The 23385-nt window shown below is 53.7% G+C and overlaps 1 protein-coding gene across 11 annotated transcripts in view; it reads right to left on the reverse strand.

Annotated features, from left to right (window-relative positions):
• The window catches only part of PCNT (pericentrin), a 104391-nt gene that overhangs the window by 70453 nt on the left and 10553 nt on the right, over positions 1–23385 (reverse strand). For all 11 annotated transcript variants that reach the window (XM_043873998.1, XM_043873997.1, XM_043873993.1 and 8 more), the window contains exons 4-14: positions 22355–22556; positions 20474–20529; positions 19299–19473; positions 18707–18843; positions 16583–16694; positions 14945–15188; positions 14637–14712; positions 9409–9544; positions 8371–8588; positions 4959–5428; positions 3173–3731 (exon numbers count right to left, since the gene is read on the reverse strand). In XM_043873998.1, coding sequence (XP_043729933.1) covers positions 3173–3731; positions 4959–5428; positions 8371–8588; positions 9409–9544; positions 14637–14712; positions 14945–15188; positions 16583–16694; positions 18707–18843; positions 19299–19473; positions 20474–20529; positions 22355–22556 — 2385 coding nt within the window. The remainder of the gene's footprint in view (positions 1–3172; positions 3732–4958; positions 5429–8370; positions 8589–9408; positions 9545–14636; positions 14713–14944; positions 15189–16582; positions 16695–18706; positions 18844–19298; positions 19474–20473; positions 20530–22354; positions 22557–23385) is intronic.

Consider the following 23385-nt stretch of genomic DNA (forward strand, 5'->3'; position numbering starts at 1 on the left):
AAAGTCAATAGAAGAACTTTTTAAGAAGCTATTTTCAAGTTTTTCTAAAAATCCACAGAATTCTATGGGAAATGTGATATGTATTTTAATCATCAAAAAAACGGATACATCTAAAGAAGAAAAAATAAGCAATGCTGCCCAAAGAACACCAACACAGTATTAAAAACAAATTCAACTGATAATTGAAGACATTCAAACTAGATCGAAAACAACCACAGGTCTCTTACTATTTTAAAAAATCCTATGAACAGAGTATTTTCTTTGCCAGAAAACGTGAGACTGCCTGAGCAACCAACAGTGATCACACGACAGCTGACTCCTGCTTTCCTTCCCATGCTCAGTGTCACCAACATAAGGGCGATTTCTTCATGGGACACTTATCTCTAAAAAAAGGAAATCATGCTTACTTGTTCAGAGAACTATTCTCACAACCAAACTCCAGAGGGAAGTAACCTGCAAAGTAACCCAATCTGACAGGCCCCGGGGTAAACAACTTTTCTGACGAGTGACACTGCTTCTCAAACAGGTGCGAGATATTTGTGGCCCAGATAAAACCTGTCCACAGAGGAAGAACGGCGCGTCCCTGCTATTCTGGGAACAATGACCATGGCACCCAGGAGACGCCCAGCAAGGCTTCATGGAATATCTGTCTGCGAGGAAAGCCTGAGGCAAGAGGGCACAATATCCTCCCAGCCCAGGTACAAACATGTGGACTAGCCTCCCGGCCCGGGTGTAGACATGGACTATTCTCCTGTCCTGTGTGTAGACATGAACCTGAACTATTCTCCCAGCACGTGTGTAGACATGGACTATTCTCCTGTCCCATATGTAGACATGAACCTGAACTATTCTCCTGTCCCATATGTAGACATGAACCTGAACCATTCTCCCGGCCCAGGTGTAGACGTGAACCTGAACTATTCTCCTGTCCCATATGTAGACAATGGGCATGAATTATTCTCTTGTCCTATGTGCAGACATGGATTATTCTCCTGCGCTGGTGCAGGCATGGACCTGAATTGTTCTCCTGTCCCGTGTGTAGACATGGGACATGAACTATTCTCCTGTTCTGTGTGTAGATCTGGACCTGAGCTGTTCTCCCACTCCTGTGTGTATCCCAATTTGACCTACCACAGAAAGAAACTGGATCTCAGGCTGGATCTGTGATGAAATTAAGAGGTCACTATTAATTCTGTAGGTCAGCACGGAGCATGCTTCTGGTTTATTTGGGCAGCTTGACGCACTGAGACTGGCACGTACCCCATGGGCAGTCCCATCCTGAACTATTCTCTGCTTCTGTTGAAATTTTCTCCAAAGCAAAGTTAAAATGGGAAGAAATGGCATATCTCACCTCCCCACAAACCCCGCTGTTTTCTCCTGTGACATGAGCAAGACAAAAAGGTCACTGAGACAGTATCTAATGCTTACATCCTTTGTAGCAAAGGGATGATGTACTTCAACACACGAGAGAAATACTCTCCAAATGCTCTCAATACTTGAGGAAGAGTCAACACACAAGTACAAAAGTGCTAAGCCAAAGAGCACACATGACCCGTGTGTCACCAACAGGCAGCAGAACAAGCAGGATGAATGAACAGGAGCCCACAAAGTTTCCTGGAGGGAAGGGTTGTCAGCCAGTAAATAAACCTCTCAGCGGTGCAAGGCCCGCCCAGCACCCACTCCACACGGACTTCATGAATGACCATCGGCGCTGTGACGGAGAGAGGCTTCTGGAGGCCCAGCGGCTGTTGATGTCACCAGCACTCCTGTGGGGGCCAGAGTCTGACCCCCAGGTCACTCCTGAAGCCACCACTGCCCAGAAGGAGGCGCACTGCCCACCCACAGCCACCCCTCTGCGAGGGGCACCCCCTGCGGGGGCTCCTGTCTCTGCATCATAGTCACCTGACCAGTCCAGAAAGCCTGCAAGGCTGCTTGGTGCTGCTGCCCAGGGGGCAGGACCCTGGCATGTGCCCTGCCGTCCTCCAGGGGCCACATCCACAGGTCACTGCACCCTACACACCTCTGTCCCGCCCACCCTCACCCCTCACGCCACACACCTCCTATGAGCACATTTTATACTAATAAGATGAAAGCACAGTTTAAAACACACGGTTTTCCCGTGTAAGAGATACACACTTCTCTCTCTCAATGTTCTTTCAAAACTTCATTTTCTTCAAGTCCTATAAACCGAGGGAATCCAGTTTAAATCCACAGGTTGGGAACAAAGCCCCTTCCCCAAGCATCCTTCTGCCTGGGAGGAACGGAAGCTGACAGCTGATGGCTCAGAGCCGACAAACCAGCCTGGGGGCACCTCAACCCAGAGACACCTACCCTGGGCCGCACCCAAGGACCGCCCAGAGGCTCACGACCCCACGGGAACCTGCCCAGCCCTCCCGGAACTCACTCACAGTCTCGCCCACAGACCACACAGGACAGGCAGAGCCAAAGTGTGAAGTGAAGCACCACCCCCGGCACAGGTTGGGTTGCCCTTTTCCTCCCATCCTTAGACAAGCTGAACCAGAGCTGAGGACGAAACCCTCCTGGGAACATCCCTCGAATGTAAAGCACGTCTCAGTCGGAAACGAAGGCTCTCCTGGTATCTGCATTTCCACAGGCTGAGGTTTCCTGCTTTGTGACCTGGAACACCTACTTGTGACGTGACAAAGCACAAAGTCACCAGAACACGACTGTTTCTGAGGGCCTGGCATGCACATCTGCCAAGTCAGTGCAGAGCAATGTGTCCCCACGCTGACTTCAACTTCTAACAAATTAAATACGTCCTGCTTACAACGCATGGGGCCGGGGTCTGCAGACAAGGCAAGCTTGGTGTTGGCAAGGCCATGGGGCCGCCTCCAGAGAGCACCCACCACGGGGACAGTCGCTGCCTGACACAGACTGCCCCAGATATAGAACAAAGGGCTCTGACTCACAGAAACAACACAGGCCCCAAGGAGCAGACTGAACCCACTGCAAGCTCACAGGAAACGCCACACCTGGGCACCCGCTGCCAAAAGCCTTCACCAAGGAGCTGCGACCAAAAAATGACCTAAAACTCACTGTTCTGTATCTGCCTCACCAGGAAACCCATGGCTGGTGGGGGGCACGCGTGCAGCTGACACAAGCGGGTCCTAGGGAAGGGCAAAGTCCCTGTCCCCCCACCCACACACCTCACCTTGCGAGCCCCGTGCAGCCAGAGGGCTCTCAGGCCTTCCGGGGGCTCCACACACCCGTGCCCTCTCAGGCTATCCTCTGCGGACTGAGGCTCTTCGGCACATCGCAGCTCCAGCAGCTCCAGCGCCTGAGTCAAGAGCCGGTGGTGAGCCACATCCTCCCTCTGCAGCCGCTCCTCCAGGTCCAGGCGCAGCAGCTCCAGGGCCCGCCGGTGCCTGCCCTGCACGGCCTGCAGCTCAGACAGGTACTGCAAGCGCAGAGCATCCAGCTGTGATGCATGTCTGGCCTCCAACACACTGACTTCAGCAGCGTGTTTCATCTGCGACTCAGCCTCACGTGCCTCTGCCAGAGCCCACCGCTCACGCTCGAATGAGGACCGCAGCGCGTCCATCTCGGCCTGGCGCCTGGTCTCCAGCTCCGCGGTCAGGGACAGGATATGCTGCTGGTGTCCTTCCTGGAGAAGCCGCAGCTCGCGCGCATGCTGCTCCTGGGCATCCCGCAGGAAGGCATCTTGCTCTGCGGCCAGTTTCTCTGTGATTGCTCTACGTTCTTCCAAAAACCTGAGACAACAAGCCAAGTGAACACAGAGCAGACGTGTAGCCACAAGAGCACCGCAGGGGAGCCCGCTGCCAGGGAAGGGGCCACCCCACCCAGATCCCGCCTGCTCTCCCTCCTCCCTGGGCACCACCACCAGCCATGAGCCAACGGGGAAGGGCCCACGAAGCCAGAGGAGCTCAGGCTGGAGCCCAGCATCCCCAGTCACAAACTAGAGTGCAGGGCACAGACCCCCAGCCAGAAACCACAGATACTGCAGGAAGCAGGTGTGACCGCCACTCGGCCAAGAGAGGACCTCAACAGGGAAGGGGTTGCATGCCCTACAGGAGCCCCCGGGGCTGCAAAGAGTGTTCTGAAGACTCAGAAACCGGCCTCCACGGGGTGGCTCAGGGGCATGAGCCAGTGGCGCTGGCTGGGAGCAGTCAGCAGGCACCCAGAGCTCCGGCAGGAACAGGGGAGAATCTGCACAGGTGCCGTGACACATCAGGCGACTCACAAGAGCTGGGACACGTCTCAGGTGCCAACTGCCCACCAGCCACCATGACAGCCTCTCCACGGATCAGCCCATGAGGAGGACACTAAGGTCTCGTGAGCCTGCACATCACACCTGTGTCCATCCAGCTCACATGGTGGGTCAGGATTTGAACTCAACCCTCAGACCCCAGGCCAGGAGTTTGTGCACCTGCCTCGAGACACTGGGGAGCAGCTGACACATGAGAAGCAGCTCCAACGATCCCAGCGCTCATCAACACCCCTGGGTACTACAGCCCAGGTCTGCAAAGAGGGAGCAAACCAACAACATCCTAAGCCTACTTAAAAACTTCAGGGAACTATGTACATAGTTGAGGAAAGCTGTTTATTTTTTTAATGAGTTTAAAAAACACAAAATTCATGAATGAGCCACACAATCTTAGGATAAAAAGGCTGAAGTTCTGCTACTAAAAAACTAAAATGTGCAAAGAACACACACACTCGTCAAAAATGCACACCAGGCCACGTGGCTCACGGGACACAGGCCCCACAGGAAGGATGGGGATGCCAGTCCTGCCAGAGGCCTGCAGCCCTGAGAGCCCCACACACCCTCCTGGGGGTCTGCCTCACCCTCCTGGAGACCCGCCTCACCCCTTGGGGGGCACAGGGAGGGGACCTGCCTTGTCTCACTGGCTGGAGCAGGGGGGGGGTGGCGATGGGCAGCTCCGAACATAACAGGCTGCTACAGGGACAGCACCCACCTGCTCTGGGCCACCTTCAGCTGGAGGGCGCAGTCCTCCTTTAGGTGGAGCATGGCAAGCTCCTGGTCCTGGGCTCCTGGGGCCGGGCCGCATCCCAGCTCCCGACCACACCGGCTGCACCGCGGAGACTCGTCTCCGGTGAGTCCAAGCTCCAGCTGCCGCAGGCGGCCCTGCTGTTCCACCAGTGACCCCTCCAGGTCCAGGATCTGAGCTGCCTGCTGGTCCTGAAGTTGCCTCATCTCGGATTCTCGAAGCTCAAACCTGTTCATCATGGACCGCTTCTCACACTCCACCTGTTCTCGCAGGTCAAGGAGCATCTTTGTCAGCCTCTCTTCGGCTCCTCTCCGCAGGTCCTCGCTTGTAACTTTCCACTCGGCCTCTCTCTCTCTGAGTTCCTGTTTCATTAGCTCAATCCTCTCCTCAGCACTCTTCAGTTCTTCCTGGTGAGCTTCAACTAAATTCTGTTTCATCTGCAACCACACAATTTTTTTTTAGAAGGAAGAAATTAAATGAAAAGATCACTGCACAATGACCCAAATCCATCTCTGAAGACAGAGAAGTTCTGTCAGCTATTAATACAAGCACTAGTCCCATGATGCTGGGCTGGATGAAGCACAAGTTAGAATAAAGATTGCTGGGAGAAATATCAGTAACCTCAGATATGCAGATGACACCACCCTTATGGCAAAAAGCAAAGAGGAACTAAAGAGCCTCTGATGAAGGTGCAAAAGGAGAGTGAAAAAGTTGGCTTAAAATTCAACATTCAGAAAATTAAGATCATGGCACCAGGTCCCACCATTTCATGGCAAATAGATGGGAAAACAATGGAAACAGTGACAGACTTTCTTTTCATGAGCTCCAAAAATCACCACTGATGGTAAATGCAGCCATGAAATTAAAACACTTGCTCCCTGGAAAAAAAGCTATGACAAACCTAGACAGTGTATTAAAAAGCAGAGATATTATTTTGCCAATGTCTAGTCATCTAGTCAAAGCTATGGTTTTTCCAGTAGTCATGTATGGATATGTGAGTTGGACCACAAAGAAAGCTGAATGCCAAAGAATTAATGCTTTTGAACTGTGGTGTTGGAGAAGGCTCTTGAGAGTCCCTTGGACCACAAGGAGATCAAACCAGTCAATCCTAGAGGAAATCAGTCCTGAATATTCACTGGAAGGACTGATGTTGAAGCTGAACCTCCAATACTTTGGCCATCTGATGCGAAAAGCTGACTCATTAGAAAAGACCCTGAAAGATCGAAGGCAGGAGGAAAAGGGGACAACAGAGGATGAGATGGTTGGATGGCATCACTGACTCAATGGGCATGAGTCTGAGCATGGGAGATGGTGAAGGACAGAGAAGCCTGGCATGCTGCAGTTCATGGGGTCGCAAAGAGATGGACACAACTAAGTGACTGAATAACACAGTCCCACAACATACGTGAAAAGAGCAGTGGGAGTGTTTCTCATGCTGACGGGAATGATGGAGACTAAAAGGCACAAATCTAAGACTATCTGCCTAAGTTAACCGTGTCCATTGCCCGGCACCTGGCCCCAGCTGTTACCTCTAGGGCTGGCAGGTCTGGACACAGTCAAAGGGGGGCCTCCTCTGCAGTGCCAAGACCAGCTCAGGGGCTCAGACATGAGAGGCACCTCCCATCAAGGGGAAGCCGACACCACCACCACCCCCGCAGAACCACCACCAGGCGGCACAGCTCACAGGCGAGCAGCAGACAGTAACGCCAAACCTCTGGACTTGCACCACGAATGATCCAGGTTCTACAAGGGACCTGAGCAAGAGGCTGAGGAGCTGCAACCAACACTCTTAAAGGTGTTGTATGAAAAGGGACATGAACCAGAAAGCTGAACACACACAAATTTCCTAATTTTCAAAACAGGAAAGAAAGGAGGTCAGCATACTGATCAATCATTGAGGAGAAACAAAACCAAACCAAACCAAACCAGAAAGGTCTGTGAAACTGACCTCAACTGGTTATTCAAGTCATTAAAGTTTAGGGCCTGCTCTTGCTGACAGCTGAGAATCAGCTCTAATCAGAGGAAACAACTGCAGGCTCTGGATAAGACCCAGGAGATCCAGGGCTGGGGGTCCTCACACCCAGAGTAAAGAAATACCCTGGGTGACCAACCCAGCTGTGCCATGGACGTGCACCTGGAAATCCTCCTTGTTTGAACCAGAAGAGCAGGGAAGTGAGGGGGGAAGCCCACCAGGAGGGGGCAGGAGGTGCTGGAATCCAGCCCAGTTCTCAGGCTGGTGCCTGGTCACACACGAGCAGGTGGAGAGAAAATACAGACACAGGCCAGCCCAGAAGGCCTAAGCGCACACCTTGGCCTGACGCGGAGAAGACAGGGAGGCCACTGGCCTCTGAAGGGGTCAGGGGCAGCCTCCTGGAACTGAGCCCTTGACCTGTAGGGTTGGCACTAACTCCAGGTAGATACAGTCGAAGGTATAAAGTAAAATGGACGGAAGAAGATGCTGCATTGAAGAAAACGCACTGCACTGGTCAGAAAGCAGGCAGATTCCAGCACAAAGAAACCGTACCAGAGAGGGCATTTCACTCATGATAAAAGCGTGATTTCCCAAGAAGACATAACCACCATAAACGTGCAGTTAACAGAACTACAAAACACAGTAAATACTGTGAGAGCTAAATGAGAGAGCTCGCTCCACACTCCTCTCTAGACAGTTCACACGAGGAAATCAACCAGTGGCCCAGGAAGCACTTAAACACCTGAACGTAAAAATCCATCAAGCAGAGTCTGTCCTTCAGGGACCCCCTGTGAGGCTGCAGGCCTTCACATGCCCGTCCTCACCCCCAGAGCATCAGGAGGGGGACAACACGTGATCTGCCCGTGAAACTCGGCCTCGATGGAGGAGGACCTGGGACAATGTCACAGGGAGGAGGGGCGGGACAGCCACAGAACTGCCCAGATGGTCACCCTGGGCCTTGCAGATGAAACACTGAGAGTCACCTCAACTCCGCGTCTCCAGGCCTCAGTGAGGCCGCTAGTAATTTAGGGGAGGCGCCCAAGCTGTGGGCCAGGGTCTCATCACTGCATGTCCACGGCTGCAAGTCTCAGTCAATGGAAAGAGCCTGGTGACTGGAACAGTGCAGAAAACACAGTGGACAAGGCCTGAAGGTGGCCTCGCCACCCACCCTGGCACCCCTCTGAGAACCCGATCAGTTCCCCTAAGCCCCGCAGGGTCTATAAGAGTTAGGATTACACACTTGGGTCCAAGCTTAGGTGGCAGCCCATCCCCACCCAAGGGAAGCACCCAGCCAACACTGCTGCAGGCAGAGGGTGGAGTAGACCTCGGGGCTCGTGCTGACCAGGCCAGTTCACATGTGGCCCTGTGGACGCGGGCATCGCTGCGAGGCAAGGCATTTCAACTTACTTTCTCCAAGCCCTCTTTCAGGCAGATTTCACGCTGCAACTTCTCCTGTAAATTTCTATTTTCCACTTTTAAGAGATCGATTTCTTCCTTGAGCTCCACTGGAAGAAGCATAAGCTGAGCGCTGTGTGTGGTTTCCAGGCCCAAGTCTCCAGCCGGCACCTCTGTCTCCAACTCCAAGGCCATGCTCTGCGCACACTGGAGGGGCTCCCGGGAAAGCTCTGTGGGGACCAGGGGGCAGAATCATCAGGCTGAACCTCCAACCAACAGGACAATGAGCGTCAGAAGTCCCAGACAGCTGCGCGTAGACCCTGAAACCCATGGGAGCACGGTACCAGAAGGGGACACGATACAGCCGTCTGCAGCCCCGTGGGCACTGTGCACCAGAACCAGACGGGCAGACCCGTCCCAAGCTGTCCACATACCCACTGCTGCCCCTCTGGTCTGGGTACCGAGGAACGGGCCCCCAGAGCTGCTCTGGTCAGGGCTCATCACTGTCCCGGGCTGGAGGAAGAGGCACGGGGTGCAACCCAGGGGACTGGAAGATGCCGAGCAGCAGCCATGGGACACAGCTCACGCGGGCAGGAGAATAGGGAGGACAGCAGGCGTGACCGCACTCTCTGGGCCATGTGCTAGCCTTCCACAGGCCCATGCAGCTCCAAGGGACCCCGGCCCAGATCCTGAGCTGCAGGCTCTCAAGGCGGGACATGCAGACTTGCCTCCTCAGCTTGACATGGGGCCCACGCTCTCCTGGACTCTGTGTCCAGGGCCAGGCTTGCATTCACTCTCCTCGGCCCCAGGCCATGCCCAGGATGACCACAGCCTCTCCATCCCCATGGCCCCCAGAGACCCCAGGCTGCTGCCCAGGCAGGCCCTCTCCTGACACACGGGGCCTGCTTCTCGACCTCAGGGAAGGGCCTCCAGTGCCCCCGCTACAGAGTCAACAGCCAGCACGCGTAGTGCCAACGGCTCTCGTGGGATGCAGCCACGGCCCAGAACACCCCTGCAGGCTGGCCGCCACAGCAGCACTTAAGAGCATACCTTGGCTAGGCTTCTCTGAAGGCCCTGCGGGCAGCTCTCCTTCCAACGCTTCCTGCTGGGCATCCTGGGAGGACGTCCACGCTGCTACTTGGCACTGGTGATTTTCTTTTAACCGTGTGCGCAAACTCAGGCTCTCCTTTGGGGAGATCACAGAGGAAATCTTGTAAAGAGCCTCTCAGGCTGGTTCCCTGATCCTGCCTCCCAGAGTCCCCCACGGAACCCCCCTTCTCGCCCACACTGCCTACTGCCCCCACGTCTCACTCCCAGAAGGGAAGCAGGCATACCCACTGGAGTCAGCTGTGAGCTCGGGGCCTCCCCACACCTGACACCCACTGGAACTGGGGCCCACCCTCCACATCCTGGGGTCAGACCTGCTGGGCCAGCCGTACGGCCAAGGCCCTCGGCTGAAGGGGTCCCATTCCGCCCCGGGATCCCCTCACCCCCTGCTCCATACTTCCATCCAGAGCTCATGCTGGGCTGCTCCACTGAATGACACTCCTAGACACAGGGTCCCGAGCATCCTCATGGGAGGATGGGAGGGAGGGCAGAGGGGCCCCGAGGCTGGGTCAGCCCTTCCTGCTCCCTCCAAGAGGCAACCTGTCACCCATCTCCCTCAGAATCAACAGAGGGTCCCGTCAGCCTAAACATCCAGCTCTCAATAAGCTCAAATCATCCTTTAATCAAGACTGAAATCCTCATATGGTCACTGGAGAAAACAACCTGACTGAGGGGCAGAATCAAGCGCCCCCCTCACTCCGCTCACGGTGGGTCAGGCTTCTGAGTGGAAGAGCAGACCCAGCAAGTCGGGTGAGAGCGACTCACCGTTCAGGGAAAGAGAAGGGGCCAGAGATCACCCCCGCCGAGCAACGGCCAGTTCCAGAGGACAAAACAAAAACAAAGCACAGGAGAGTGGGGGCAGGGAGCTGAGAGCAAGGGCTGCCAGCTTTGGAGAACCAGGCAGAAACACGGAGGCGACACCCAAACACGTAAAAAGACATCCTGGCTCAGTGACAACCCAGGAGTCACAGCCAGAGATTTACTGGCCAGGGTCAGCGTTGGCCAGAGGGGCATGAGGGGTCCCACACCCAGCTCGGGGGAGTTCCACCAGGCACCCTCAGTCCACATGACATGTCAACACGTCAAATACACACCAGGCACAGGCATCCACCACACACACAAGCCCACACACAGGACTTCTGCTCACACACACATACACTCTATGTTTTTATATTCCCTCAGACGATGAGACAATTTACAAACCTACGAGGAGAAGAAACAGGGACAGAGGTGATCTGTGAGCCAGCGGTGAGCAACTGCTGGAGAGCGCAGGCACACAGAAGATTCGGAGGAGCACGCATGAGCTGCCCACACACCCGGGAGGCCAGGTAGAGGGCACAGAGGTAACTTCGAGACCTCCAGGGGTACAGATCACGGAGGCTGGCAAGGGGTGGGGACCCCACTATGTCCCTCACCTCACGGAGCCCAGCAGGAGACTGGTAGAGACCAATGGCCCTGGGAGAGAAGGCTGCCCCCATCCCCGGGTGGAGTCCCCCCCTGGTCAGACAGCCCCCAAGATCCCACAGTGCTTCACGCCTCCTGGGACGGCTCAGCCTCGGGGCACCAACCAACACACAGAGCACCATCGTCCCACATAACACAGACACCCAGATGGATGGAGACAGAGCAGAAACCTCTCAACACTAACAGTCCCCTTCAGGGAAGAGACCAAGAGCACTCCATCCCTGACACTGAGCAGAGAATGCAGACTAGAACACAGAGCAAAAAAGCAAAGTCCTTAGAAATAAAAAATGATTGGCACTTCCCTGGGGGTCCAGAAGTTAAGATTCCTTGTTTCAGATGCAGGGGGCGTGGGTTCAATCCCTGATCAGTGAACTAAGATCCCACATGTCGTGTGGCGTGGCCAAAAAATGCTAGCATAAGAAAACTTTTAAATGATAATGGAGATAAGGAATTCAACTTCAGAATTAGAGGAGAGAAGATCTCCTACCCCCAAAGATGCCTAAAGAAATGTAAGAAGAGAAATGAGGACTGAGGACACCAGCGGTTTCACTCTGGAGGCCCAGTGTGACACTCGCCCACAGGAGTCTCAGAAAACAAAATGCGCGGAAGAACAGTCGCTCAAACAGCTGAGCAGCAGCTCAAGACATCTACCTTGCTTCTCTCGCTGTGCACTGAACCCAGGGACAGTAAGGCGTGACCGTGGAAGCTGGAAAAAACTCGAGGAGTCACAGGAACTGCAGACACATTTATTATCTCCTGACTGGCACAGCAGCCATAGCAGCAGATACACTGTATTCTCTCGTGGTTGACCCAGCAGACACAGCGGTAATGCAGCCTCAAGGGCTTTTCAGGTGGAGCTTATTTATGCTTACAGAGCAGAAGTAGCCCATGGCCAAGCGGGCTCATCGCGATGCACGGGGCAAAAGTGGTCTCAGCTGTTACACAAACAAGTATTTACACAACACGGGGCGAGACAGCCTGACCACGCCATCTTGGCTATCTGCTCTCTCCCTAGTGTCCCAGACTGAGGAGAGTCAAGGTCCCTCCCTTTTCCTAGTATGAAAAACGGACCCAGACCCAGACCAAGTGCCGTCACAGGACTCTGAGGAGCATGGGGGGCTGAGAGCTGCCGGAGGCTCCCTGGGTTGAAATGGCGTGGGCTGCCACTTCCATCTCCAGGGGATCTTTCCCACCCAGGAATCGAAACCAGGTCTCCTGCACTGCAGGCAGATTCTTTACTGACTGAAGTATGAGGGAATCCCTGATGAATGTTGGGGTGTGTGTGGCTTTTCAAATTAGTGTTTTTGTTTTCTTTGGGTAAATACTCAGGAGTGGAACTGCTGTATCTACTTTTAATTTTTTGAGGAACCTCCTTCAAGTCAGACTGATAGCACAGCCTTGTCCAGCACTGGGGCCGGGAGGACAAAGAAGCCACTCGACCCCTGGAGCTCTTCGTTCAAACAGGCGCACAAGGCTTCCAGCATCACAGAGAGCCCCATGAGTCCCACTGCCACGGAGGGCAGAGAGGCCAGAGACGAATGGCATGGAGGCCACTGGCAGAAGAGCACAGGGGCCACTGCCAACATGCCCAGCACGCACGCACTCAGCCCTTCCCTCTCAGCTCAGGTCGCCAGCATGCGTGAGGCAGGAGGTCGGGGAGCTCGTGGAGAGTGTGGGACCCAGGCAGGACCCAAGCTGCCACCCACCCGCCTGCGAGTTGTGCTCTGAACCAGCCAGCTGGTCGTTTTAAACAAGCAGACATAGTCAGCCTGTGGAGATGCCAGAGACACAAGAGTAAGCCTCCCTCCACTTGTCAGTGTCACAGAAGAAAGCTTCTGTGAAAAGGATGGAAATCCAGATTTGAGAACATAAAGATAGCCCATTTGCCAACTAAAGATTAATGAAACACAGCCTTCTCATGATATACGAAGATGCTCATATACTTCAGTAGCGCACACACACACACAAACTGATTAAAAAGCAGGCAGAGACCTGCAACAGACATTTCTCCAAAGAAGACACCCAGACGGCGAACAGTTATGTGAAAAGACACTCTACGTCATGAATCGTCAGAGAGATACAGATCAAAACCACAGTGAGGTATCAGCTCATACCTGTTAGAGCAGCTACTGCTAAAAAAACAAATAACAAATGTCATCAAGGGTGTGGAGAAAAGGGAACGCTTGTGCACTGCTGGAGGGAAAGTAAACTGGTGCAGCCCCTGTGGAAGACAGGAAGGAGGTTCCTCAAAAAATTAAAAACAGATACAGCAGTTCCACTCCTGAGTATTTACCCAAAGAAAACAAAAACACTAACTCGAAAAGCCACACACCCCAACATTCATCAGGGATCCCTCATACCTCAGTCAGTAAAGAATCTACCTGCAATGCAGGAGACCTTGGTTTCGATTCTTGGGTGGGAAAGATCGCATGGAAATGGAAATGGCAACCCACGCCTGAAGAATCCCATGGACAGAGAAGCCTGGTGGGTTACAGTCCATGCAGTCATGAGAGTTGGACACGACTTAGCAGCTAAACCACCACCATCACCATTCATAGCAGCACTATTTACAACAATCGCGATGTGGAAGCAGCCCGAGTGTCCATTTGCAGACAGACAGATGAAGATGTGGCACCCACACACACAGGAAATACTACTCGGCCACAGAAGAGGAGAACCTGGGACCACACGGCCACTCCCTGAGAGCGTCACACTGAGTGGGACCAGTCAGACCGACAGAGAGGCACTGCATGGTCTCACTTCCCTGTGGACGCTAAAGACCCACCTCCGGGAGAAGACACTGGGGGTTGCCAGAGGCGGTAGAGGGGTTGCGGGTGAAGGGGTCAAACCTCTAGTCAGAGGATAAGAGTCCCAGGGTGCCCGCACAGCACAGGGTACAGTCAACAAGGCTGCACTGTCTGTCTACAGGCACTGAGAAGGGGATCTTACAAGTTCTCATCAGGGCACAGTCAACAACACCACACCATCTGTCTACAGGTGCTAAGAAAGGAGATCTTACAAGTTATCATCGAGGTACAGTCAACAATACTGTATGTCTACCTACAGGCGCTGAGATCTTACAGGTTCTCATCAGGGTACAGTCAACAACACTGTACTGTCTGTCTACAGGTGCTGGGAGAGGGATCTTATCATTGGAGTACAGTCAACAACACCCTGGTGTCTGTCTACAGACAGAGAGAGGGATGTTGCAAGTTCTCATCGGGTACAGTCAACAAAGCCATACTGTCTGTCTACAGATGCTGAGAAGGATCTTACGAGTTCTCATCGGGGTACAATCAACAACACTATGTCTATCTACAGGCACTGAGAGAGGAGATATTACAAGTTCTCATCAGGGTACAGTCAACAACACTGTACTGTCTGTCTACAGGTGCTGAGAGAGGGATTTTACAAGTTCTCACTGGAGTACAGTCAGCAACACTGTGGTGTCCGTCTACAGATACTGAGAGAGGGATCTTACATGTTCTCATCGGGTACAGTCAACAAAGCCTGTCTGTCTACAGATGCTGAGCGAGACCTTACAAGTTCTCATTGAAAGAAAAACGCTCTGACTCTGTGGAGGTGCAGGTTCAGCAGACTGACCAAGGAGACCCGTCACATCACACCCAGGCATTCGGTCATCACACCAACACTGGACACTCAGGTCCCGTCAGTCACACCTCAAGACAACAAAGCCGGCCCATCACCTCAAGCTGCTCCCGCTGAAGGCTGAGTCCATCAAGATGGTCTCTTTCTTCTTCTGATGTCTCTTCCAAACAGGCACTGGGTGAATTCAGAGAGAAGCTGTCCTGTAAGAGCCTGACATGGCACCTTGCCACTGAACCCCACTGTCCCTGGAACCCCACTTCTGTGCCAATCTTCGGGGCCACACCCACCCACTTTGACCAGATGTCACCAACCACACCCACGTGCAGACCAGCGCCAGCTTCAACATCACCAGGCCAAGACCCAAACAATCAGTGTATTCTCCTGGGCTGGGCTGGAAGGCACTCACCTGGTTCCCATGGCCTCCAGCAGGGAGTCATCCCTTCCCTCCTGCAGCCGCCGCTGCAACAGGGTCAGGTCCTCCTGGTAGCTCTGCTCAGCCTCCCTCAGCTTCTCTTCGAAATAGAGCCTCAGCTGCTCCAGCTCGGACTCGTGCCGGCTCCTCTCCTGCTGCTGCTGCTGCTCCAAGTCTCTCTTCAGGAGCTCCAGCTCCTCCACATGAGACGCCCGGGCCAGGAGCTGCTCGCGCAACTCTTTACGGGTGGACACAAGCAAGCATCTCAGACATGGCACTCGGGGAAATGAGACACTGAAGGCCCCACCGTGCAGGGCCAGCACAGAAGTGTAAGGCGGTGGCCCCATCCCACCCCAGAACCTGTGGATGCACAAAGGCCCCCAGGGCTTGTGCTACGAGCACAGGGCCTGGTGCGGGGAGACCACCCGGGCGGCCTCAGCAAACCCCAGGGCCCCTCGAGGGCAGAGGGCTTTCTCAGGCTGGCTCCGCAAGCCACAGGGACTCTGAAGACAGAGGAGGGGCCACCTCTGCACCACCAGCCACAGGAGATGGGACCTCGGTCCCACAGCACTGGATTCTGTCAACGGGAAGTCAGGTCATGGCAGAGCCCCACACCTTGACCTCAGCTGTGGGTGACCCTGGGCAGAAACAGCCACGCCAGCTCAGACTCCCAAGCTAGTAAACGTGTGTGGTTTTAAGCTGCTGAGATGGTGGTATTTTGTTTACAGCAACAGAACAGTAATACAGGCCATAAAAACTGTCACCACCACCACTATTCTGATTAAGAGGTGCTGCCAGCTGGCCCACCACAGCCAGTGACCAGCTTTCAAATAATGGGGAAGGAGACAGGTTACTGTCCCAAATCTACGTCCCCCATGAGGGCCGTAACTGCACAGGGGAGGGTGCAGAGGCAGCGCACAGGCCGTAACCCACGTGTGCAAGCACATCTGAAGCCCACCCTCAAGTCAGTCCACCAGCTCTGCCTGGAGCCACCCTCTCCCAGGGACCACCAGGGTGGGTACGGGACACGGCTGGGGCCTACACACCCCCTCAGCCATCGGGGTGATCTTGGGTCCTTTCTCATAACTCTGTCCTTTGTTCCCAACAACACCACAGGGCAGATTCTACTGTTCGAGGCCTGTGTGAAGAGCAGCAGACACGCCCACGCCTCTTGGCCCTGTGCTCTTGATGGGGGTCTTGTGCCCTCAGTAAACATGGCATCACCTTCCAAAATCACAGCTCAGAGCCACAGGAGCCTGACAACACTTGCCACAGGTGAGCTTGCAGGCCCAAGAGGTGATATGCAGCAAGGCACACCTGTGACCCGAGTTTCCTCATGAGAACAGCATTTCCATGGTGCTTAACCAAGCCCCATCAGGAGCCCAGTCTCACGTGGTGCATATCAACATGGAGGAGGACACAGGCTTCTAGAATCATCGCAAGCTCACCTATGGGGAAGCACGGGGGCCACCACAGCTCCACACGGTGATGCCACAGATCTCAAAATGCACACAGGTTTACAAGACCACTTTTTTGGGCCTGCAAAACTGTTAAGTTCTAGTTTGGGGTTTCAGCAGTTCAAACTGCAGCTTTCCCTTCCGGGGACCTGGATTGGGAACACAAGACGCTCACCACTCAGCTCCTGCCTGCTGGACCTCGCGGACTCAAGCTGGGCCCCCAGGCACTGGATCTCCTCCCGGGACTGGGCCTGCAGCTCCTCATAGGATGCGCGCAGTCTCTCCAGCTGGAAAAGCAGGCACAGTGTGGGCGCCGGGCTGCGGCCCTGGCACCAGGTGAGAACACGCAGCCGCCTCAGCCCAAGCCCCCCCCACCCCCCAATCAGCAGCCCCGAGACCATCCAGAGGAATGGTCTCACGTGTGGACGCCTCTCAGGCTGTGGCCTTGTTCCCTGCAGAGACCTGCCCCCTACTTTGTCGGCGAGGGTGGAGGAGCCCCCTCCCACCAGCCCCCTTCCCCATCTGTGACCTTGGTCCCTTACCCCCATGCAGCCTGTTTGGTTTTCTCCAAGTTGCCTGGTCAACCTCCCTGGGAAGCATGTCCTCTTTCAGGGTAAACAGAGCTTACACACCGAGTGTGTGCCACGTGCCAGCCAACCCTGCACCACTGGAGCTGAGGCACACCACCCACCCTCCTGGGGGCCTGGGTTAGAGTGGCTGCCCAGCCCCTGAAGTCACCAGCGTGGGACCAAGCCTCCAAGGGAGCGAGGGTGGTACTGGCCTGTGGCTGCCCACTGCCTATGAAATGGGACCTTCCTTTTTCAGGGCACAGGACAGAAGATGCCCCTCTGGCTGCCTATCCCCAGGATGGGGGGCTGCCACAGGACCCGCCCAGCCAGCCTGGCCTCTATCTGGAGGAGAGACAGGAGCCGGCGCAGCATGGCCAGATCCGGCTCCTCCTGGACTCCATGACTTTCCTCCCCGCAAACCCATGCACCAGCCTCAGCTAACTCCATCTGCCAGTCACTTCCTGATTTCTTGAATCAACGCATGGGGCACTGCTTGGCTCTTGGTCTTTGTGACAAAGGCCCTTCAGGTCCCTGAATGAGATATGTCCACATCACCCACATTTTGGTACGTGGAGTTCCACTGGAATAAAGTTCTGAAGATGTGAGCAGCAGAACCTTGAACCTTTGATGGCTGAAGCCTATAGGGGTGCTTGTCAAGGCACGAATTCTCCAAGGGTAGGACTGGATACCATTGTTAAGTCACAATCACAGACTTTACCTCCTGATGTGGCTACCTACTGCCTCCAGCAAATACTGAGAGTCCCTTTAAATTAGGGCTTATATGGAGGTCCCTCAAAAGACTAAAAACAGAAATGCCATGTGACCCAGCCACTCCTGAGTATACACCTGAAAAAATGGAAAAACTAATTTAAAAAGATACATGCACCCCGAAGCAACCTAAGTATCCACTGACAGAAAAATGGATAAAGAAGATGTGGACACATATATAATGGTGTACTGCCTGCATACACAGTCGCTCAGTCATGTCTGACTCTTGTGACCCCATGGACTGCAGCCCACCAGGCTCATTCTCCAGGCAAGAATACTGGAGTGGACTGCCATTTCTTCCTCCAGAGAATCTTCCTGACCCAGAGATTGAACCTGCAACTCCTAGGTCTCCTGCATTGGCCAGCGGGTTCTTTACCATTGAGCCACGTGGGATTCCCATACTGGAACACTATGCAGCCATTTAAAAAAAAAAATACTGCCATCCACAGAAACATGGATGGACTGGAGAATATTACACCAAATGAAATAAGTCAGAAGGAGAAAGACAAATACTGTATATTATCAGTAACATGTGAAATCTAAAAAATAAAACAAATATATATACAAAAAGACTCACAGTTATAAAGAACAAACTACGGTCATCAGTGAGGAGAGGGAAGGGGAGAGAGGCAAGTTAGGGGAGGGGATTAAGAGATACAAAGTATTAAGTATAACTAAGTATAAAATCAACTATAAGAATATGTCGTACAACACAGAGAATACAGACAATATTTCATAATAGCTATAAATAGAATATAATCTTTAAAAATTGGGACTCACTATGTTGTACGTCTAAAACTCACACAATAATTGTAAACCACCTATACCTCAACTTAAAAGTAAAAAAACACGTAACACAAATTAGGGCTTAAGTGTTGGCTGATGACAGAGCGTGAACCCAATCCAAGGTCTCCTCAACTCCCTCCTGCACCGACAGTTCAAATGAAGAAGCCAGTGCCTACCTCCAGCTGGTTCTCCTTTTCCTTCTTTTGGAATTTCAGCTCCAGCGCCTCCAAGTACTGGCAGCGCTCCAGCTGCAGGTCTGCACGCAGCTTGCTCAGCGAGGCCTCGTGCTGTGCCTCCTGCGTCTGAAGGGAACCTGCAAACGGGCCGGGGCCTCAGTTTGTGACGGCACAGTGTCCTCCGCCTGCAGCGACATGCACAGCATGTCCCCAGGCTCCCTGCAGACCCTGTTTTCTCAAGACTCTGTTCTTAGGACTCCGCTCTCCTCTGGGACAGAGGGAGGGAAGGAGGAAGGGGAAGGCACAGGCCAGCAGACAGTGCCTACTGCCAGTGGGTGTCACTGTGTAACAGAAAGTGAACAACTACATATTACTTTTTTGGTAGCAAAACAAACATGTTCCAGTAGCAGAACACGTAAAAACTGTCTCTGAAACAAAGGATTCTGGAAATTTCAGGGAACCCGAGAGGCCTGTGACCCAGGAGGCAGGACCACACTGGCTCTGTCCGGCTGGTCCGTCACATGGCAATCTCTCTAGGATGACGCAGGAAAACCAGGCCCTCCAGACTTGCTCATTTTACTTAAAGACTCACATTCAGCTTGATTTTTGGCTTGAAAAACCTTCTCTAACTCTGCTTTCTGTTGTGCCAATTCTTTCTTAAACTGGTTTTGTAAATTCTCCAGTTCTGACCGATGCTTTTCCAATAATTCCCGGCGTAGGTTTTCTAAACACGAATCTCTCTCGGATTCCCAGTCTTGCTTCAGAATCTAATTTAAATGAGAAAGAGGAAATGATAGCCAATGGTTGATTACTGACGTAAAAATATTTCAACCTCGCATTCAAAACCCAGTCATCCCTGCTCAGACCAGACTGTGAGTACAGCACATGGCTTGAGGCGTCCAGTCAGACAGGAACAGCAGCAGGCAAGCATCCCAGGACATGAAGGCCTGGACCGCCAGCCAGAAACAGGAGTGGTCTCGGAGCAGAAGCACAGGAACTCAGCTGCCAAGTCAGGCATCCGTCACCCACACAGACCCAGGCGCTACAGCAATGCCACCAAGCTCTGCAGGGCAAGGCTCTGCCCAAGTGCCCCGAGCTGGACAGCTGGGACTGAGGGTGCCCTGAGCTGAGGCGTGAGGCTGTCCTCCACTTGCCACCTGTCCAGAGTGGCCAGGACACAGTCTCTAACACCACCCACTTCCACTGCCGTCACCAGCGCCAAGAGCTCTTCTGCAAAGGTGGACTTGAAAAAGAGATGGGTCACAAGAGTCAAAAGTTTGGTGAGGGACTTCCTCAGAAAAGAGCTAATTCTGTTACACCCTAAATCATAACTCTTCCCCCAAAAAGGGGGCATGGAGTGGGAGCAGCAGGACAAGCAGAGCACCAGCCAGCATGCTCAGCGCTGTCAGCACACCGACCTCTGCCTTCACCCTCTGGGACGCTTATCCCGTAACTCCACCCCCTCATGGCTTCCTAAGTGATGTCCGCGTCTCCCGTCCCTGAGGACCGAGGTCTGTGGCCTGAGCACAGCCGGGGCCAGGCCACAGGACTGCTCAGAAGCCAGACAGGAGGGAAGTGCCTCCCATCACACCAGGCCACACAAAAGACGCGAGCAGTTGCTGAGGAATCCACGCCGGGCAGGGAAAGCAGTGCGCCACACTGCCCTGGCAATGCCAGCTACGACTGCATTGTGAGAACCAAGTGGGAGACCCCGGGGGGCGAGGGAAACAGCACCTACACGGAATGACATCTTCCCATCCTATGTACCTCTATCATCTGGGCATTTTTTTCCATTTCTGATTGTAGCTTCTCCTTCAGCTCAGCTGCAAGACAAACAAACATAACAAGTGGCTCAGATCAGCGAGGCTCAGACGTCCCCATACTCTGGTTCCCCAAGAGGACAAGGCTCTGGCACCACAGGCCACTCCACAGAACACTCGCCAACACCAACAGGACAGGACAGGATGCACCTGTGAGAATCGAGGTGAAGATGGCTGCTTTGATTAGCAAATCACGCTTGTGCCCAACAGAGGACAGCAGACGTCCAGCCAGAGCAAGTTTAGGAGGGCCGTGTGAGGATGGCTCTAGGCCTCGCAGATCCCTGAGTCCGCCTCATCCTTCTGCTAGTAGAACCTCTACCCATCCACCCCGCACCAGGCCCCACATACACCCAGGGCCTGGAGTCCAAGATCCTGCAGGGCCAGCTTCCAGGCTGCATGCTGGACAATAAGTAAAGGGAGACAGGTAAAGATGTTTCAGGTCCCAACAGCTCCCCACCGGGAGGGAAAAAGCACTAGAAAAGAGGTGCCAGGCACCAGGGGCAGAGGAGGAGATGAACTGGGCCAGGGGGTGCAGCCGAGCGTGGAGCTGGGGGAGCAGCAGCAGGCGACAGCCAGCACCACCAGGTGCCGGGGGGGCGGCCCAGCAAGCCCGGGATCCATGCAGAGATCCAGCCACCGCCCTGCAAGGGCAGGTTCCACTAGGTCCATGGGGGCCCCGCCCATGGCAGAGCTGCAGGGAGCAGAGGGCAGATGGGCCTCTCTGGGGACTGTTCCCAGGGGTGCTGGTGGAGGAAACAGTATCGCAACAGGCCTAGGACAAGCATGTTTCATATTTTTAAATTTAACAAAAGCAGGGGAGGACACGGAATAATCCTGTGTTTGCTGGAATCTCTGTGAAGATGCGTCAGAGGACTGAGGAGGATGCTTCTGGGGGGTTGGGGGGCAGGAGAGGAAGGGACTGCAACCCAGAGCGGGTCAGAGAAAACAGCCCAGGGACTCTTCTGGGGGGAAAACATTCCGAGCAGGAAAATCAAGAAAAGCCACCAAACTGCTGCCTTGAAACCATTTTAAACGGGTGAGTTATATGGTATTTCAATTACAGCTCAATGAAACTATTACATAAAAATTGATTTTTACAAAGATACCAACAAAAAATGTACCAAGAAACATCAAAAATGACAACATAAAAGTTCACTTTAAGGCCAGAGAATTGCAAGATTGAAAGGTGCTTGAGGTGCCACCAGCAGCGAGACGGCCTCTGAGCACAGTGAGGAGCCAGGGGTGGGGTACGGGTGGGCAGGGGGGCCCTGGGGCAGTGGTAGGGGTCCAGGAGGGGAACAGAGGTCCAAGTTGGGGGTCCAAGGCAGGGATGTGGGTCTGGGGTGTGGGTCTGAGGTGAGAATGGGGGTCTGGGGTGGGGGTATGGGGTGGGGGTCTGGGATGGGGATTGGTTTCTGTGGTGGGGGTCTGGGGCAGGGATGGGGATCTAGGGTGGGAGTCTGAGGTGGGGATGGGGGTCTGGAGTGGGATGGGGGTCTGGGGTGGGGGTCTGAGATGGGCGTCTGGGGCAGGGATGGGGGTCTGGGATGGGGATGGGGTCTGGGGTGGGGGTCTGAGATGGGTGTCTGGGGTGGAGATAGGGGTCTGGAGTGGGGGACTGGGATGGAGGTCTGGGATGAGGATGGGGGACTGGGATGGGGGTCGAGGATGGGAGTGGGGGTCTGGGATGGGGGTCTGGGGCAACCACAAACCGTGGCCAGAGACAGAAAGTGAAGAAGCAACAAAGAAACTCACAGCTCTCGAGCCAGGCTCCTCTGTCGACACCCCCAGGTTGTCGCCCAGCCCCACGCACAGCCATCGTGCATACCTGCCTCCTCACGGACCAGTTCCAGCTCCCGGCGCGCACGGCTCTGCAGCAGGGCCCGCTCCTGTGCATGCCGCCCGGTGAGCTCGGCGTGCAGCTCGGCCAGCGCCGCCTCCTTCTCGCGCTGCAGGTGCGCCTGCGTCCGCTCCAGCCGTGCGGCGTGCATGTCACTCAGGCTCAGGCGCAGCACCTCCAGCTCCAGCTCCTGGAGGACAGGGAGGTTACTCGTGTGCCGCCACGAAAGACAACGTCACGCCACCCAGATGAGGCATGCAGTGTCATCAAACCATAAGGACGGAAGGTAGGATGGTGGCTGCCAGGGGCTGCAGAGACGCCATCAACGAACATGGTTTCAGGTTGATAAGAGCTGTGGAGACGGATGGTGCTGAAGGATGCAGAACACTGTGAACGGACGAAGACCACGGAACTGTGCGCCCAGAATCACTAACATGATAAACCTTACGAGTGTTTCACCAGATTGGTACAAATGTAATTGAGGTTTCTGCACTGTTGCAATTTGCTGTCTGATATTGGTACAAATGTAGTTATTTTATACATCGTTTTGATGCTCATTTCTTGGTTTATTTTTTTCTGCTAATGACATTACTTTAAACTAGGAAAATGATGTTAGACAAAAAAACAAATTCAAGCAATTTTCTTATTTGAGTTCAAAATGGGTCATAAAGCAGTGGAGACAACTCACAACATCAACAATGCATTTGGCCCAAGAACTGCTAATGAACGTACAGTGCCAAGGAGGTTCAAGAAGTTTTGCAAAGGAGATGAGAGCCTTGAAGATGAACAGTGCACTGGCTGGCCATTGGAAGTTGACAACAACCAATTTAGAGCAATTATCAAAGCTGATCCTCTTACAACTACACAAGAAGTTGATGAAAAACTTGTTGACCATTTACAGTCTTGGCATTTGAAGCAAACTGGAAAGGTAAAAAAGCTCAATAAATGAGTACTTCATGAGCTGACCAAAAATAAAAAATATCATTGGTTTGAATTATCGTCTTCTTTTATTCTATGAA

Source organism: Cervus elaphus, chromosome 19 (assembly GCF_910594005.1).
Source record: "Cervus elaphus chromosome 19, mCerEla1.1, whole genome shotgun sequence".
NCBI classification, from domain to species: Eukaryota; Metazoa; Chordata; class Mammalia; order Artiodactyla; family Cervidae; genus Cervus; species Cervus elaphus.